Source organism: Nesoenas mayeri (assembly GCF_963082525.1).
Source record: "Nesoenas mayeri genome assembly, chromosome: 15".
In the NCBI taxonomy this organism is placed as follows: domain Eukaryota; kingdom Metazoa; phylum Chordata; class Aves; order Columbiformes; family Columbidae; genus Nesoenas; species Nesoenas mayeri.
Genome location: NC_137559.1, coordinates 9,033,116 through 9,050,462, shown reverse-complemented (window position 1 = coordinate 9,050,462; position 17,347 = coordinate 9,033,116). Strand labels below are relative to the sequence as shown.

The 17,347-nt window shown below is 54.5% G+C and overlaps 1 protein-coding gene across 2 annotated transcripts in view; it reads right to left on the bottom strand.

The window, feature by feature from the left end:
* The window catches only part of ABCA3 (ATP binding cassette subfamily A member 3), a 31,452-nt gene extending 14,484 nt beyond the window's left edge, over positions 1-16,968 (bottom strand). For both annotated transcript variants that reach the window (XM_080354023.1, XM_080354024.1), the window contains exons 1-12: positions 16,901-16,968; positions 11,855-11,956; positions 7,867-8,131; positions 7,187-7,314; positions 6,918-7,083; positions 5,327-5,586; positions 4,458-4,574; positions 3,779-3,899; positions 3,040-3,213; positions 2,195-2,376; positions 847-993; positions 366-495 (exon numbers count right to left, since the gene is read on the bottom strand). In XM_080354023.1, coding sequence (XP_080210149.1) covers positions 366-495; positions 847-993; positions 2,195-2,376; positions 3,040-3,213; positions 3,779-3,899; positions 4,458-4,574; positions 5,327-5,586; positions 6,918-7,083; positions 7,187-7,314; positions 7,867-8,131; positions 11,855-11,908 — 1,744 coding nt within the window. In that variant the 5' untranslated portion in view covers positions 11,909-11,956; positions 16,901-16,968. The remainder of the gene's footprint in view (positions 1-365; positions 496-846; positions 994-2,194; positions 2,377-3,039; positions 3,214-3,778; positions 3,900-4,457; positions 4,575-5,326; positions 5,587-6,917; positions 7,084-7,186; positions 7,315-7,866; positions 8,132-11,854; positions 11,957-16,900) is intronic.
* Positions 16,969-17,347: the final 379 nt, after the last annotated feature.

Genomic DNA, 17,347 nt, shown 5'->3' with positions numbered 1-17,347 from the left:
CAGTTCTTGGCCCATGCACTCCATGCCTTATCACGACAAAGCCTGCAAACACTCATCTTATAGCAGGTCATTTCTCTTCTTAGGGCTCTCCAACACACAGACTGGCTGTCATTTCCCCAGCTGGCTGATCCCACTCTCATGGAGTGCTGGGCAGGGACCCCCACGCTCCCTCTGTCTCCCCAGGTAGCAATGGGCCTCTCAATACCCCAGCATCCTTGGCCAACAGCTCAGTGAACCGAAGGTACTCCAGAGAAGAAGAAAAACCCCTTTCCAAGCTTGGAGATGGGGTTCAAGTCCTCTTTGCAAGTCAAGCCATCAGCTGTTCCCTGCCCCGTGCCAGCCTCACAGTAGGACACAGCTCCTACCTGTGAGCATGGACAGAGTGGTGGTCTTCCCAGCGCCGTTGTGTCCCAACAGGACGGTGATCTGCCCTTCGTACATGTTCACTGTTAGGTCCTTGACTGCCTCTTTCATCTTGTTTCTCACTTTGAAGACCTGCAGAGATCACGTTAACAAGTCAATGCTGCACTCAAGGCAAGCGCTCTCAGACCTGCCCTCTCCGTTCCATCCAGCAGTCAAAGCCTGTGATGTTCAAGTGGTTTTGGCATTAGACTACAGGTCTAATTTAGGTTAAATATAGATGTCATTGCACCTGCAAGTACCTAACAATTCAGCCCACAACAAAAAGCAGCCAGCTCTGGGGAAAAGCTGTACCTGCCTTACCACAGCCAAGCAACCGAGCCCCAGGCAAGGAGGGCAGTGAAATGATAAGGAAGCCACCTGCAGGCAGCACTTTTTACAAAAACAACATTATGGTGTGTTTGTGCTGTGCTGGGCAGTCAATACCTTGGAAAGGTGCTTTATTTTAATTCCTGACACGAGGTCGGCAGGTTCTTCCTCAATGTACTGGCTCTTCAGGGCTTTCTCAGGGTCCTCCTCCTCTTCCTTCTCTTTTCCCACGACAGTCCTGGGGCGCCCACACCAGTACGAGGGCTGATGGAAGAAGGAAGAGAGAGAAAAACTCAGGCACAGGCAGAGACCATCTCCTCTTCCCAACCTCGTCCATCCTCCTCCTCCCATGCAGTTGCCTCCCAGGGATCTCCATGACCACTCTCTTTGGCCTGGGAATTGCCACCCAGCACATCTTCGGCAGGCAGGTCAGACAGAGGATGAAGCTGCTCCTCCCGCCCTGCTGCCTTCCCCTGGCTTTCCCTTACAGCAGGATTGCCCGTGATTACACAGGCAGCTTTTCCCCATCTTCAGTCCCATGGAAAGAGTCAGCACTTTGATGAGAAGCACAACTGCCCAGGCAGAAATAACCTGTCCGGAAAAGCCCATGCAATGGGTGATCATCCCCTCTAAAAACCTTGACATACACTAAATAAAAAAGCCTGGGGTCCAGCTGCAGCAATTACAGCCTTTTTTTTGACCTGGCTCTCCAGGAATGAAAATAAGTGTCCGGGACCTCAGATCCCAGTGTAAATAGCAATTTAACAACTCCTGGATTCAAAATCAGCATCCCACTGTGGTGTCTGGCAGACACCTGAATCTTTGCTACTCTGGTCTAGCTGCAAGAGGGAGTGGGATGCTGGAGTGAAATAATGCTAGGATAGGGAATTTCGAGGGGCGGAGGAGAAACCTTCCACTCAAATAACAAGGGATACGTTCACATGATCAAAATTGATCATGTTGCTGTGGTTCAAAAATTCTCAGCAGTAACCACCGCAGCTATAGCCACTGAAGGTGCTGCCAAGCATTTGACTTGGCAGAGCAAGGGCAGCTCAGCTAACAGGGTGACAGTCGTCACCCATCCCCTGGCACTAGCATGTGAGGGCTGGCAGTGGGACACAGACCGCCCAGATCACTCGGGGAGTTTCAAATGACCGGATCTGGTTGCTCACACTTGGGGCTTCTCTCCAATGCCTTTGCTTGGGCACAGAGACACTTAACACCACGCTGCACACCAGCACGTGTCAGGACAAAGACTTAAAGCCAATGAGATCTTCATATTCAGTAAAAATATACAGCTGCATCAGCCTTTACTGAGGACATGCTGCAGACCACTTGATTTTGGAGGGCAGATGGTGCCACCCTTGTACATAGGTCTATAGCCCACTGCATAGCACAGAAGCAGGGACCATCCCCGAGAGATACCTGTCAAGCTCACTGGAAGGGGTGTGTAAGCAGTGCTCACCGTCAAGAAGAAGTACCAGGGCTGTGGCACACCGTATTCCCCAGGGAAGACAGCCTCCACATACCAGGCCACCACGCCGTAGAGCACCGAGTCCAGGAGCAGCATCCCCAGCACTTGGGCTAAGGTGAAGTTGTCGTCCACACTGACGGGCTTCATGAGGTCCCTCCACTGAATGCCAGTCCCTGCAATGCACACAGGGCACTGCTTACCTCTGCCGAGAGCCCTCCTGCGTCCTCCAGAAAGACAAAGTCTTCTCCAAGACTGTCAGATAGCATCCCCTGTCCTAACGCACTGCTTGGTAAGGAGGAGCACATGCATGGCTCTACAGTCCCCCTTCCAAGGAAAGAAAAGATGCAGCAGAATATGCACTGACATCTTAAGGCTTCCCACCCTATCACGCTGCTTCTGTCACATCCAGCTGCAACTCTGGGAAGAAGCAAACTGTTCTCCAGCCACCCTTTCAGTGCCATCACTTCTCAAAAGTGTGGACACTGCTGGAACTAACAGCAAATTTTTATTAACATAGAAATTGAAAACATATATTGGGAAGGAGGAAATGCAATGGGTTCCCATCCCTCAGAACAGAGTTTGCTTTGTAACTGAAGCAATAATGGCATTTTGCATAGCCCAGACTGCCAGGGGCATGGGTTCAGAGGGGCAGAGCCCTGGCGCTGATATGACCTGCGGGAGCAAAATCCAATTAACCCTCCTACTCTCGTTAGGAGCAGGAAAGCATTTCTCCCTGGCTTCTTTCCACCCTTCATGCCACATTCAAGCCACTCCCAACATACACACCACAAAAAAAGCCTGGCTGCTCTCCTGAGGCACGGGAGACACTGGCTCACCTTTTCCTTCGAACATGCCTATGAGCTGTGCTCCCATGGCCATGGCCACGTTGGAGATGAGGCAGGATGCCAGCTTCTGGCTATGGGACATCAGGTCGTAGCGGGGCGAGATGAAGAAGTAAGGGATGTAGGAGAAAAAGTAGAGGAAGCCGCCAGCAGCAGCCGCGACGTTTGCTGCCAGCACAGAGAAAAGCAAGAGGGAAAATGTCAATAATATGGCGACACTACCTAATATTTCTCACCAGCTTTCCACCCCTGGAGACTCAAGCCTTTTGCACCAAGTGTGGTTACAGAGGGACAGGACAAGGATGTGGCCATGTCCCATGGCACAGCAGGAGCAGCGCTGGACCCCAGCAATGAGGAGGGCGGCTGCAGAAGCACTCTCCCCATCCCAGGACAGAGTGCCCTGGGGACAAGACAGCCAGACGATGCACATGAGCTGGTCTGGTTTGGGAAGCGACAGCACACGGATCCCTTCTCATATACCGCAGGGAAAATGTAGTCAAAAAAGGGAAGAAAGGTCCCCCGCTCTGCATGTCAAAGCAAGTTATCCAACATGGAGCCCTGTGCAACCTCACTTAACTCTGAAGCTGGCCCTGCAGAATGGACCGATGACCTCCAGAGCTGCCTTCCAGCCAAAATTAACCAAAGGTTTTACATCATGAGACCCCTAATGAACCACCTGTGTGCATGGTTCACCCACCCAGCCTGCAGGTCAGCAACGCATGGAAGGACTCACCTCTTGAGAAGAAGGTGCTCACCATGAAGTTGAAGGAGATGGAGGAGATGGAGAAGATGGCAAGGAAGGTGAACACCAGCGTGGGGTCGCTGTTGGTGAGCACTGCTCCCTGTTCACTCACCTACCAAGAAAACCTGGTTACAGCCAGGACTGGCAAAACTGGCCATGCCTGCAGGCACATGTGGGTAGCCAAGACCTGATGTTCTTCATGGGTTAAAGACAAACTGAGAGATAGGCAAGAACATCCGGGCCCTCCTAAACCCCTCCAGAGGAAAGAAATATGGGTTGCCCATCTGTGATGCAGGGGACACCTTGCTCAGCATTCAGGCCACCACCTCCTGCTTCTCATGGTGTGGGTACAAGCAGGGAGCTCGATTCTCTCCAAGGGCAGGCAGGGCTGCAGGAGCAGGGTGCTCCTGCTCTGCATGGGACTGCTGGGGCCACCCTGCTGCCTGTGGGGCTCCCACCCCTCAGCCCCCTCCTGGGGAGGTCACCCCTGATGTGAAAGGCTGCAGTTGGGGGCAGGTCTGCCCACCCAGCTCTGGAAAAGGCCAACTCCAGTTTCTGTTACACAGGTGGAGGAGTCCTGAGATACCACAACCATCCAGCCCATGGCAGAAGAGCCTTGTCACCCCTGGCTTCTGGCCTGCAGAATGGTGGCCTGGGGAAAGACACTCACCTTGACACAGAAGAGCATGGTGACGAAAAACACGGACACCAGGAGGAAGAGGAAGAACATGAGGAACCAGGCGCTCCAGTGCAACCAGTTGCTGAGGCCCATCATGTGCATGTACTCCTGTGGGGAGGTCATGCTGTCACCCAGGTCTGCACCCACACTGCCCAGGCTTGGCCAGGGTGAGGTGAAGGCCCTGGTCAGGGTGGTGGTGGTGGTGGCTTTGCCCTGCAGCACTAGAGATAGGGGAGGCAGCCCCAGGTGCCACCAAAGCGGTGTTGCGCAGCCTTCAGCTTCCCATGGTGTCCCCCACCTCCCTGGACAGGGGCTGCCAACGCCACAGGAGAACATCTCCCCAAAGAGCTGAGCTGAACCCAAAGCCACAGCAGCTGAGGTCAGCAGGGCCACCACGGTCACAGGGCAGAGGACATGACAATCCCCCAGCCGGGGGAAGCCCGGCCTGGCACACTCAGCCCTGATGTCGCAACCACGTCAGTCGAGCTCCAGCCGCCTCACAACACAACTCAGACACACGAGTTTCTACATTCAGAAGATAAAAATCTTGCTTCCCACACACTGAACCCTCGAATCTACAAAATTCAGGAATCCACAAGTGTTGTCCCCTCTCCAAGCACACGTGAAACATCGGTCCTTCAGCCCAGCAGCCTTGGCAACACGGCAAGGAGAGCTGAGCCGTGTCCCGGTAGCAGGATTAGCGACATTCCTTCCTGGGGCTCGCTAATCCGCTGCCATCCCCACCTCCTGCTCGCTGGCTCCAAACCCCACGGGGATTTTGTTCCTAATTTAAATGCAGCATCCATTGGGAAACACTGCAGAGGGTGGGGAACACCCAGACGTCCCCCAGCTCGTGTTACCTTCAGCTTCTTCTCCTTCTCATGTACGACGGCACGGACGATGTTGAGTGAGGTGTAGGTGAAGCTGAGCATGAGCAGCAGGGGCAGCTGGTTCTGGATGGCGAGGAGGAAGAGGTCGTTGACGTAGGCGGGGTAGGGGAAGCGCTGCACCACCACCGTGATGTTCTCCAGCAGGCCGGTGGAGCTGGCGTTGGCGTGGTACTGCATGATGGCTCTGTCCACCGCGTGCTGCACCGCCAGGAAACCTTCTCGGATATAGCCTGCACAGCAAAAATGACACCGGGGAATAGAGATGGGTCTGGGTTTTGGAGGGAGGTGTTGGGAGAAGGAGAAGAATGGCCTTTGCGGGAGAGATTGCTTGGGAAGACGAACGGGAAACAAAAAATAGAGCTCCTAAGAAAAGCAAAATAAACGTCACTATGGACACACTTGGACTTGGGAAGGCTTTCCATCACAGCAATTTAAATCTCTCATAATCATCATTTAAAAGCAGCCGGCAGGAAAACTCAATTTAAACTGCGGTTGCCTTTCTGCAATCACAGCTTTATTTTTGTAAGCGGGGAGATTCTCCATCATCATTCACCACCTTTAATGTTGCTGAGCTTTTAAAACAAGAAAATAGGGGCTACTATGCAGGTTTTGCTGAGGAAGAACAGATCCTATTATTTTTGTGCATTAGAAAACAGTGAAAGATAATTTTTTTCAACTAGTCTATTTTTATGTGGGATTTCTGCCACATGTTACTTGAACGGAAACTCAAACTTTGCTTAGAAAGCCCCAAAGAAGTATTTTGAAAGTCAGTTGCTTAAAATGATCTAAACAGAGAAGGAAAAAACTAAGAATATGAGATCAAGGACAATGTTTTTTATTAACTAATTTACTAAACAAACACTGTAATGAGGGAATTGATCTGGGCTCCTGGTCACCCCGTCCTGCAGAACATCTGAACCAGCAGATATTGTCCTCTCAGGCTTGGGTTTATTTACATTGTGTGAGCAAAACCTGTTTGCCTGCTTTCTCGTTCTCTCAGTCTTTTCCTTGACATCATTACTGAACAGTGGAAGGAGAAACCCAACTGAGGAAAATATCCCCTTTGCAACTGCAGAAGAAGCTCCAAAAAAATCAAGTCCTAAACCAGTGCCAGCTTTGGCAATGTCCCCGCTGTCTCCTACTCCATCAGTGGTTTGGCTTTCCTTAAAACCCTGTGCTCAAACCACAAAATTGCTCTATTTACTTTTAAAGTATTTAAGCAGCATGACAAACACTGAGCCGTTTGGACCTTGAAATAAATTTTCCATTAAGAACACATTTAAAAGGAGAGAAAGAAAATTAAATTTTAAATATTAATGTAAGTGAAACCTGTTCATACCCAACTGCTCTCAGCTGATGCAGCCAGAGGCCAACAATGCCCAAAAGGTCATGGGATATTTGTTTAAAGTCTTTAAATAAAATTAAACTAATTAACTGAATTAACTTAATTTAATTAAAATAATAAGTTAAACTTGATTTATTTAAAAACTCAGAGCCTCAGTAACCCCTGTCACCCCATCTCTTTGGCCGAGAAGCAGCCCGCGGCAGAGGCGGCCCTCACCCGGTGTCCCTCCATCGGCAAATTTGGCCTCGCGGGGCCCAGGGAGCTGGAAGAGTGGGAAGAGGTAACTGGTGTGCCAGTCTCGGTCCAGGTTGGGGTTCAGGCCCGTCTGCTCGCTCCGCGGCGCATTCCTCGGGCTGTACTTGAAGCGCAGCTTGTAGTCAACCTGGCAGGAGCACACGGTGGGACAGAATGGAGTGATGTGGGGATGGCAGCGGGACGGAGGATGCCGCCCCCATGGCGTCCCCGTCCCCCCCAGCTCCGCTCACCTGGAGGGGCAGCGGGGACGTGCTCTGCGGGAAGTGGTGCTGGAAGACGACGGCAGCCAGCACGCTGCCCGAGCGGTTGTCTGACTTGACATACTCCTCAAAGTCCCTCTCTGAGGCAAAGCCCTGAGCTGTGGAGTGAGGAAAGATGGAGATGCAGGCACAGAGCACAGCAGCTCATGACGGGCTGATGCTCGGGCATCACCAAAAACATCATTTCAGTCCAGGATACGAGGGATGCACTCAAGGTGCCACTGTCAGACAGGGGGGATTTATATGGGAAGCTGCTGTACCCATCGCAGGGTACCCAGACAATTCCTCCTCATTGAGAGCAGGAGTCAGCAGCTTCTCCTTTCAGAGAAAATCTAAACAGTATCTTCAGTTTGGAACATGAAGCACTAAAATTTTCTGTGCAACCACATTTTCAAAAATACTTTGTCTCAGAGAAATGACAGCCACGTTCTTTAACTATTTTAGTGCAATATTTTTCCAGATGGAAAATTCAACAAAACACAACCAAAAATCAAAACAAAATCCCAAAGTTTTAGTGAAACAAAAATAAAACCATTGCCTCGAAGTTCTGCTAAAAATGATGCATCCTTGCAACAGAGCATCAGGATTTATCAGAGCAAAAATTCATACCAATTTGTGGGGTGGAAGCCGTTGTCCCCGGCCCCGCTCACCTCTGATGCTGATGGGTAAAGCTCTCTCCACCGCCTCGGCGATGCTCCTGACGGCGCTGCTGTCAGAGGGGACGTACGCCAGCTCCCAGGGGTTGCTGGGGTGCCGGCGGTAGAAGAAGCTCGGCAGGTCATCCACAGACTCGGGGGGGTAGATGGTGGCGTTGGGGTGGCTGACGGAGTGTACCCGGTGCCGCAGCGCTATCAGGATGGCGGCAAAGAGCAGCGGCAGGCAGATTTCGATGACTGTCACCAAAATCTGCCGTTTCTGCAGGAAAGATAAAGGTTAAAACAAAAAAAAAGGTAAACACTGAAGGTAGATCAAATGCAGTAACAAGGTTCAAGGCATGCAAACACCATGGAGCAGAGATGTTCTTCTATTTCCCAAGATTTCACATCCTGGGTATTTCCAGAGCCCAGGAATGATATTGCACTGGTTCACTGGTTCCCACATCCTTCACAAGCTTCTGGCCAAGGTGTTCCCTCCCCTAACCACCGCTCCATCTCAAACCACCCTCCTGCAGAGCCTTCCCCACCGCGCTGCTGGGTTTGAATGAGCTGAGCTGGCCGTTTGCCCCTTCCCCGTGCCCTGCCAGGAGCAGGCAGCACTCGGGGTTTGCCTACAGCCCTCCTGCGGTCAGCCGCACCATGTCCCTCCTGCGATGGGGACCTGTGCCCTGGGGACCAGCTGCAGCCAAGAGAGCAAAGAGAACAGCTTTTGCCAAAGTAGAGAAACCTTAATGGAGCTGGGAGCTAAAATTACGGTAACTAGACGAAAGGCTGGGACAAGCGAGTCAGTGAAGCTTTTCCTGCTGGATCTCTGTGGCTGCAGGCAGTGGGACACGGGCTCTGCACCCCAGTCCAGGCTGGAACCTGGCAGAGCCGCTGGCCACGGGCACCAGTGTCCTAACACAGCATGGAGAACGTACCCACAGCTCAGTCTTCACCCCAAGGCCTGCCTGCACTAACCATCGAGGCTCACTTTTTATTTTTAATTGAGCACAATTTTTATTTTTAATCAAGCAACCAGAAAATGAACTCAAGTCCAGCGAATGCACTCGGGCAGCCAGGCCAGAGTATGAACCTCCCACAGCTTCCCCCAGGGCCACCTCTCCTGCAAACCTCCCACTGATACCCACCACCAACCCAGGTTAATCAGCATCCAAGCCAGGTTAATTAGCATTTAAAATTCTGCTCATTTGAGGAGAACGGGCATCACTTCTGACCGGAGGGGCAGGGGCAACAGTGGTACCAAACAGTGTCACACACACCCACGTTGCTGCAGCACAACCCTCTGATCTGTTTTACGGCAGAAGCTGGGACACACTGCTGACCGATGGATTTATGCTCATAAAATCACTGCAGAGGTCATGCTGGCTTGCAGGGAGGGGAGCGGGGAGCACTGGGAGAGGAAGGCAGGGTCTGGTGCTCAGCTGGGCACACCAGTGCAGCGGCAGCAGCCATGCAGGTCTGGTAAGAGAGCTGAAATCTCGATCCAGCCACCTCATTTCCTCCTGCAAACCGAGCTGCCTTCACCCGAGCCCATCACAGCCCAGAAACAAGCACAGCACAGCACACCAGGGCTGCACCACTGCACATCAAAGCTCCATCACTGCAGTGACAGCTAAGGAGATGTCCCCAGTAGCAGCTCTGGGCGCAGGGATTCATGGCAGTTTACTTGGAGCATGAATCCAGAGCAGAAGCAGCAGCATTAACCTCTCCGAAGGCTCTGGCTGAGATGGGCTTTACAAGACATAGAGGGCTTTCCACCCTCCCCTCTGTTGGGCTGAAAGAGGAGCAACACCAGGCAAGAGGAGCACCAAGAGATCCATTCTCACAACTTTGCTGTCTCAGTAGTTGGTTTTTAGGCAATGACTCAGCCCCTCCCTGATGTCTCTGCACACTCAGTGTTGTCAAACCACCTCCTGCCTGGCCCCACAGCCTGGATCCCAGTGGGGCACAGTGACAGGCTGCAGTGCTGTGCAAAACAAGCCTGCAGATGCTGGGCACCTGTACGGGGTGAGGATGCTGCAGGCAGGACATGGCTCAGCCCACATCGGGGCACCTCACCTGCCTGCACTGAGCACCTCGGCTGCCACAAAAGCTTCTCCAGCTCTACAAACACTGACCACTGAGATGTGCTGACCACAGTTATACCTCCTGTCACTCTGCAGAGTGGAAAAAGGTTTTATTTTTTCAAATGGAGACTGTGGGGGAAGCACACTAAGGTGGGCAGGAACAGCCCTGAGCACAGGCCAGCCCAGACCTCCCAGGAGGGGGACAGCCCACCCTGCAGCAGCTGGGATGAACAGGCCCTTGGCTGCTTTTTCAGGAAGGGCACAGGAGTTTATGGCCACACAGCTGCTCCCCCCATCACCACAGCTCTCAGAGCCCAAAGCCAAAAACTCCTCCCTGGGCTTCACCTGGGAAGAGCTGCTGTTCCCACCCGCTGCTGCAGCCGCCCTGGCAGCAGCTCTGAGCAGCCAGGGAACAAGGAGCCTTTCCAAAGGCCATGTTCATAAAGGTGAACGTTGCAGATGTCTGATGGTTTTATAATGCAGCTCTGGCGGACCAGCTGCCACCCACTGATTTACTATCGTATTAACCCCCTCTCAGCCTCCTGAGCTGTCTCCAGAACAGCTGCCTGGCTCCCCCAACTCATAGGCTAATACACATTCACCAGCACAGGCTTTTGCTGCCGCAGAAGTCATTTAAGCTGCTGTATTCCAGAGGTGACAGGGATACTCATCCATAATCGCCACCTCCGCTTGGCCAGAGCTGCCCCAGCTTTGAGCAAGCCACGTTTCCCAGCATCTATCCTCACACCGGGGTGATGATGGCTTGGGAGCTCTGCACGTTCATTGGGAGCACATTTTTTCAGTAGAGGGGAGCAAAGACTCCAGGTCATATTCTGGCATGGGAGATCCAGCTCAGCTTGTGGCTCCAGAAAACACAATAAGAGGTGCCTCAGCCCCAGCGCACACCCAGAAGATGCTATTCCCCTGCAGAGGGGATGGGGGATTGTCCTATACGTGTCTGGGGTGTGCAAGGGGGGATTCACAGGGCTGGTCACCACGCACACCCACAGAGCACGCTCCTGACTGCCAGTCAGACCTGCTGCCAGTCTCTTGGGTCACATCTGAGCCCTGCTGCCTGCTCCCTGCCTGCTCCCTGCCTGCTCCCTGCCCTGCCGGAAGGCACAGGGCAGGCAGCCCAGCCAGCCCTTCCCTCTTCCTTTTGTTTGTTTTTAAAGCAACATCGTGCTGATCTGCAGAAGGGTAACTGAAAGTGTAGAGCCAGGCTGTGGCGATCTCTGCTCCCTCCTCTTCTGCTGTCCCTGCCAGGGCTGGCTCTGCGTCCCAGCAGAGCTGCAGCTTCTGCCCAGAGCTGCTGAAAGGCGCTGCAGCAGCAGGTGAGACGCTGTGAGTCTGCAGGGCAAGGAGGCCCCGAGATCCCAAAATCCCTCCTCATTAGTCAAGCTGTCATGCAGTGGAGTTGGACTGGGAGCAGATGCCAGGACAACGGTCGTTTAGTTTTTTTTAAGACCCCCAAAAGCTGTTTCTGAGGGCTGTAGAAAGTAATAGGGGAAAAAAAATCTGGGTCCTGGTGGGTTTACAGGAGCTGTGCAGCAATTGGCACCTCCATAGGAGGCCAAGTAACAAGACAGCTCAAGAAATCCACTGTTGCACAGGAGAGTACGTGGATTATCCTGCCCCACGAGAAAGGGGAGCTGGACTCCTGGCTGGACTGCAGAGGAGGTGAATGGCACAGCCTGCACGTGAGGACACAGGGACATCTCAGCACACAGCCCGTCTCTCCTCGGCACAAACGCAGGATGACACCACACACACAAACAGATCTGTTTTTCTCCAGGAGACGCCCCGGGTCCCTGGTGAAGGTTTGCTGGAGAATCAAGACCCTGGGCAAGCTCCGCTGTCTCCACGTGTAGTGGTGACGGTGGCAGCCCTGTGAGAGCACAGTGCCAGCCTACCTGCAGGATGTAGTTCTTCCACAGCAGCAGCCCAAATTGCCTGAGAACAACCATCCTTCCATCAGAAGGGGACTGCTGCCGCCGCCACCGCTCCGCAGGACCCTGGAAGAGAGAAGAGAGCCCTGAACACCGGTGGCAGGAGGGCAGCACTCACATCCCACCCATCAGCAACCCAAGGGCAGCTCTCTGCTTCCAGCCTGATGTTGCAACAGCTGGCTCAGCCCCAAACAGGGGAAATAATTGTTGTGCTCCCTCTCCAATGGTCATTACTGACCCATAAGTGCCAGAGCTCATGATTTCTAACTGAACCCGTCCCTGGTCGCTGGCATGACCCGAGCTCCAAGAGAGGAAGGTTGCTGTTTTGAAACCCATCCCAGGATCACCATGGATCCTTCACCAGCAGCAGGCAGGGAACAGCTTCCCTTAAGCAGTGAGGACACCGAGTTACAGAACCACAAATGCTGGCCCGAGGAAGGCCACCAAACACCTTGCAGCCCATTATTTTGGGACTGGTGAAAATTTCAAGTTGTGCCTCCACCTCCTGCAATGCGAAAGGTTGGTTTTGCAATGTTAGGCGGTGTTTTCCCAGCACAAGCTCTCCTTGGAGAGGCAAGGATCAGAAAAGGGCAGGGAAGTGGAAGGGAAGGTCAGCACTCAAGGATGATACACCCACGTCTTCCTGCTCTTAGGAAGCTTCTGCCATCCCTCCAAGTTGTTTTATTCTCCATTTGCAGCGGCATTTCCTGATGAAGCACTGCTGTCCCGCCAGGAGACGGGCTGCAGTTGCACGCTTGCAGTGTCACCCAGCAGCACGGCACAGAGAAGGGGCAGCCCTGGCACAGGCAGAGCCGCTCGCCCACACTGCCGGACACAGGGCAGGTCCCAACCGAGCAGCCCGCAGCCCCCGAGCATGACAAACCCCCTCTTCCCACAGCAATGGGGCCAACCCGGGCTGCAGCAGCACCCACCAGCCCCACCGCACCCTCCAGCAGCAGACAGCTGCTGGGTCCATCTCCAAGAGCGTGTGCTCCAGACCATGGCAGCACCAAAAGCCGCTGCAGAGACAAGGACGGACACATTACCTACCAGCAATGCCCTGGGAGATGCTCAACAGCACATTTTCCAGCCCTGGTCAGGGCAGTACTGGCTCCCTGGATCCAGCTGACACCCACCAACCTCAGCAGAGAGGTTGGGGTGCTGCAGCCTGCCCGACCTTCAGTCCCAGACTGGTGACTGGTAAATGCACATCGTGAGCAGAGCACCGACAGCTGGGAGCAACTCAGCTGCAGTGAGAGCAAGCTAAACACCACGTAGTTCTGCAGGCAAAGCAATAAGCATCCATCTACCCAGCCTAACTTACACAACTAAATCCTTCAGTCATCCTGGCTTGGCGCATATCTTCCCAACCCGTAACTCAGAGCAAAAAAACCACCTGCTTCTTGCCACACCATCCAACAGAAGTTGGATTCGTGTAACAGCAAGTGACATCAGTGTCTGAGTGTTCTGCTCTGGCCAGTGACATAAGAAAAAAAGCAGAAGAGGTCCACTCCTGCAGCCCCAAAAAGAGATGTCAGAGACGCCACAAAAGCTTCCCAAGCAGTGAGAGGGGAAGGAACAGCAAAAGGGACTTTGCAAGGGCGGCTGCTGCCAGATCTCCGCTTCAACACCTTCAGGCACACCACAAAGGACCGTGTCTCCAGCTGGTCTCCGGTCCTCATGACTGGCAGAAATGCCATTCATCTGCTATAGGAGCCCTATTGTAGGTCCCCTGCCCCCACGTACCACACACGGCAGGATCCGACACACCTCCAAACAAGCCCCCAAGGTGCAGAAAGCTTTCTCCCACACTCGCTTGAACAGCATCCAGAGCAAATAAAGGGAATAAAACTTTTAGTTCGTTTTAAAGATGACAAACCCGACAGGTCAGGCTGGAGAAGGCTGCTGCCCTCTCAGAGATCCCACCTCCTGCTCCTGCATCTCTCCTGGTTGCTCGCCCCACTGCACCCTCAACACAAGCTGGACACCCCCGACCGCCCACGCGGGTCTTACAGCTGCCATCAGGCTGGTACGTCACTGAGAAAATGTCAAGCAGCTCTTGGGTAACACAAACACTACACTAAGTCAGAAAACTTCATTATTGCCAATAATTTTTTTCCAAGTTTTTAAGGTTCCCAAGAAAACCCGTACTGGACCTTTTGCTCCAGACGAGGGAAGAGCCTTTTGCTCCAGACCAGAGAAGGAGAGAAGGAAGAAGCTCAGTTACAACAGAGCTATTCTTACCAGATTTGAAAGCAAAAATGATTTTCCAGATTCTGGGCATCTGAGATTATTTTTTTCAACCCAGAAGGGAAATTTTTTTTGGAAGACGCACTCCAGATCAGTCCTGAGATGGGGATTTGCAGGGGCCCCATCCGCTCCCCTGCCCATGTCCAGGACCACCTCTGGCAGGAAAGAAGGGCTCTCGCTCCAGAGATGCTCTCCTGCCCGACCTCAGCACTACACGCTGCGAGATAAGACCGACTTCCCCAGGAAGAGGCACAGACAAAGATCTGGGGGAAGAGAGAGACCACCACCAGCTTCTGGGAGAACAACCCAGTTCCTCTCCCCCTCACTGGAAATACCCGCTCTCCGTGCCTGACCGCGGTGGAAGGAAGAGTCTCCTAAATACATGATGGTGGATTTATCCTGGCCACCCCAGGGAGCTCAGTGAGGAAGGAGACCCTCCTGCCCAGCCGTAACCCAGGCAAGGGGAAGCCAGACAGGTCATCACCGCCTGGCCAGCACCACCGGCCCTGCAGAGTGAAGCGCAGAGCCGTGCCGGATAAGGTGTTGGCTACGCCAGCTGCCAGCCTGGACCGGAGCTCTGATGCCAGTGGATTTAGATGAGGACAGGCTGAGGATTGGCAGGGATCAAGGCCACAGCATCCCACCTCCTGACCCACTTCCACGTCGCCAGGAGCCGGCCGTCCTCAGCCGCCGTCTCAGCAGAAAGGGCTGAGCGAGCCGAGCAAAGGCCACGTGCTCCCAGCGGCTGGCAGTTATTTTAGAGCACTCGCTGCATTTCTGCTCTTCTGATGTCCCGTTCCCATAGAAACTAGGCCTGGAGATGGCAGACATTGCCTTTTTTTAATAAAATCAGCGTTTATCCCCAACGACTTGCAAAGGCAGCGTGTGATCCCTAGGAGATGAGCTGCAGACCCTGCCAGGTGCCTCCATCTCCGTGGCCATGCTGGAGACCATATGGTGCCTGGCATGATGGCATCATGTCCCCAGAGAGGGCTGTCGGCACCCAGGTGCTTTGCACGCTGCTGCCGGAGCAGGAAGCACCTCTGCTCTCCATAGTGCCCATGCTGGCAGCTAAAAACATGAGCACACAGGGCAGGGGAAAGGAATTTTCGCTGGCCAGCGTTTTCAGGAAGAGCGAGTGATTTCCGACGCCTGCACGACCGGGAAGTCCCGTCTCCTGCGGCTAGGTCCTGCAAAAAGCAACCAGGACCAGCGGCTGCCAGACCAGCTGTGGGTGTCTGGAGGCACACAGCTCTCACTGCTGGCTTTTTCCTCCCTCTCTCACTGTTCACAGAGAAGCAAGAGTCACAACACATCCAGACCATAAAAACTGCACCTACCATAGCAGGAGAGGTTGTGCAAACATAGCAATAAAACTTTCTAGGAGGCTGCAAGCCCAGCGAGGTGTGAGGGGCTGCTGACCCAGCACTGGCACCAAGCGCAGGACAAGCAGCCTTGCAGCCCTCTGCAAAACCACCACTCCACTGAGTCCCCTACAGATACAGTTTTGTCCCAGACAGGAACTTCAAGCTTCAAAATATAGAAGTAAACACAAACAGCACCGGGGCTGTGTCCTGTTTGGAGAACCAGGGGGTCATTTTTGTGCGTGGCCACTGTCAAGGGTTGAGGCAAGGAGGAGGCGATGGGGCCATGGAGCCTGGCAGGCTCCTGGGTGACTGAATCACATCCACAACAAGACCTCAGGCAGCAGGAGGAGAGAAGAAGCTGCTGCATCAGAGTTGGTTGTACCCTTTGCTTTAAAAACACCATCACTGTTTTTTCCAGAGAGTTTGCAGTTGCATGTAAAGAGCCAAACTCTCTGCAAATTCAGTTGCCTTATGGATTTGGCAAAGGAGCAAGGTCCAAAGCCCAATGGGGGTTTTCTTGTGATCCCTTGTGCAAACCACCCGCTGCATCTCAGCCACATAGCTGGGGACAGGCCAGACACGCAGCGAGCTCCCGTCCCTCGGGGGCAACCTGCACTTGGGCTGTGCTTGCTAAGAGCAGATACAAAACTAGCCTATGAAGCCGTGGTTTCACACACCCGACCCCTGGAGACCTGAGCTGCAGCTTATTTATACTTTGAGGAACTCATTTGTATCAGTGGTACCTGCTTGGTGAGACGCCTCGGGGTGTAGATGGGTGCCAGCAGGTGCTTGCTCAGTCACCAGCAGCCCCACAAGCCGATGCCTCTGCCCTACAGCACAAACGGGGAGGGGTGACACTGGGCACCCGCCTGCACCAGCCTCGGCAGAAGGGGACAGTCAGGTCACCGACAACACGCAGCCCTTCTCCGGGTGTCGGCAGCGATGCAAATCTGTACGTGCATCCCGGGCAGAGCCTGGCAGGGGCGCGGTGCTGCCTGCGAGGGAGCCGGGCACATGGCCGCCTCCGGCATCCCTCCCGCCCGCCGACCAGCATCCGCCGCTCCCCGCGGGGAGACGCGATCCGCGCCGGCCGCACCCGGGGATGGCGAGGTCCGAGCGCCCGGGACTGGCCGGGCCGAGACCCGGCCCCACGCACGGAGCACCCACCGGGACCGGGCTGGAGCGCAGAGGCGCCCACGGCGCTGCCCCGGCTGACCCCGGCGGCTGCGGCGGGCGGAGCCGGACGACGGGCCCCGGAGGCTGCCGCAGCCCCGGGTGGGGCCGCTCCGCCGAAGAAAGGCCGCTGCCCCCGCACACCCACCCCAACGGGTCGGAGCCCCCCGGTGCTCACCCACCCACCGGCACCCACCCGCCCCCGCACTCGCTCACTCACCCACCGGGCCGGGCGGCTCCGGCTGCGGCTCCGTCCCGCGGCCCCGCCCGCCGCGACAGCCCGGACCCGCCCCGCCCCGCGCACGCGCCGCACCGGCGGGCGGGGCCTGAGCGACGTGGGGGGTGCGTCATCGCGTGTGGGTCCGTGGGGTTGTGTGTGCACACGGGTGCGTGCGTTATGGTGTGTGTGTGTGCATACCTGTGTCTATATTTCACTCGTGTGTGTGTCACTCTGTGCGTGTGCGCATACACCTGGGGATTGCGTGTACGCCTCTGTGTGTGTGTGTATGTGTGTGTGTATGTGCGTGCGTGTGCACCGGTGCGTGTGTACAGGGCATTGCACGCCTGTGTGTGCATCAGGCACTGTGTGTATGCACCCAGGACACTGCAGGAGTGCACATCTGGCCATGTGTACAGGGCATTGCACAGCTGGGCGCACACACACTAG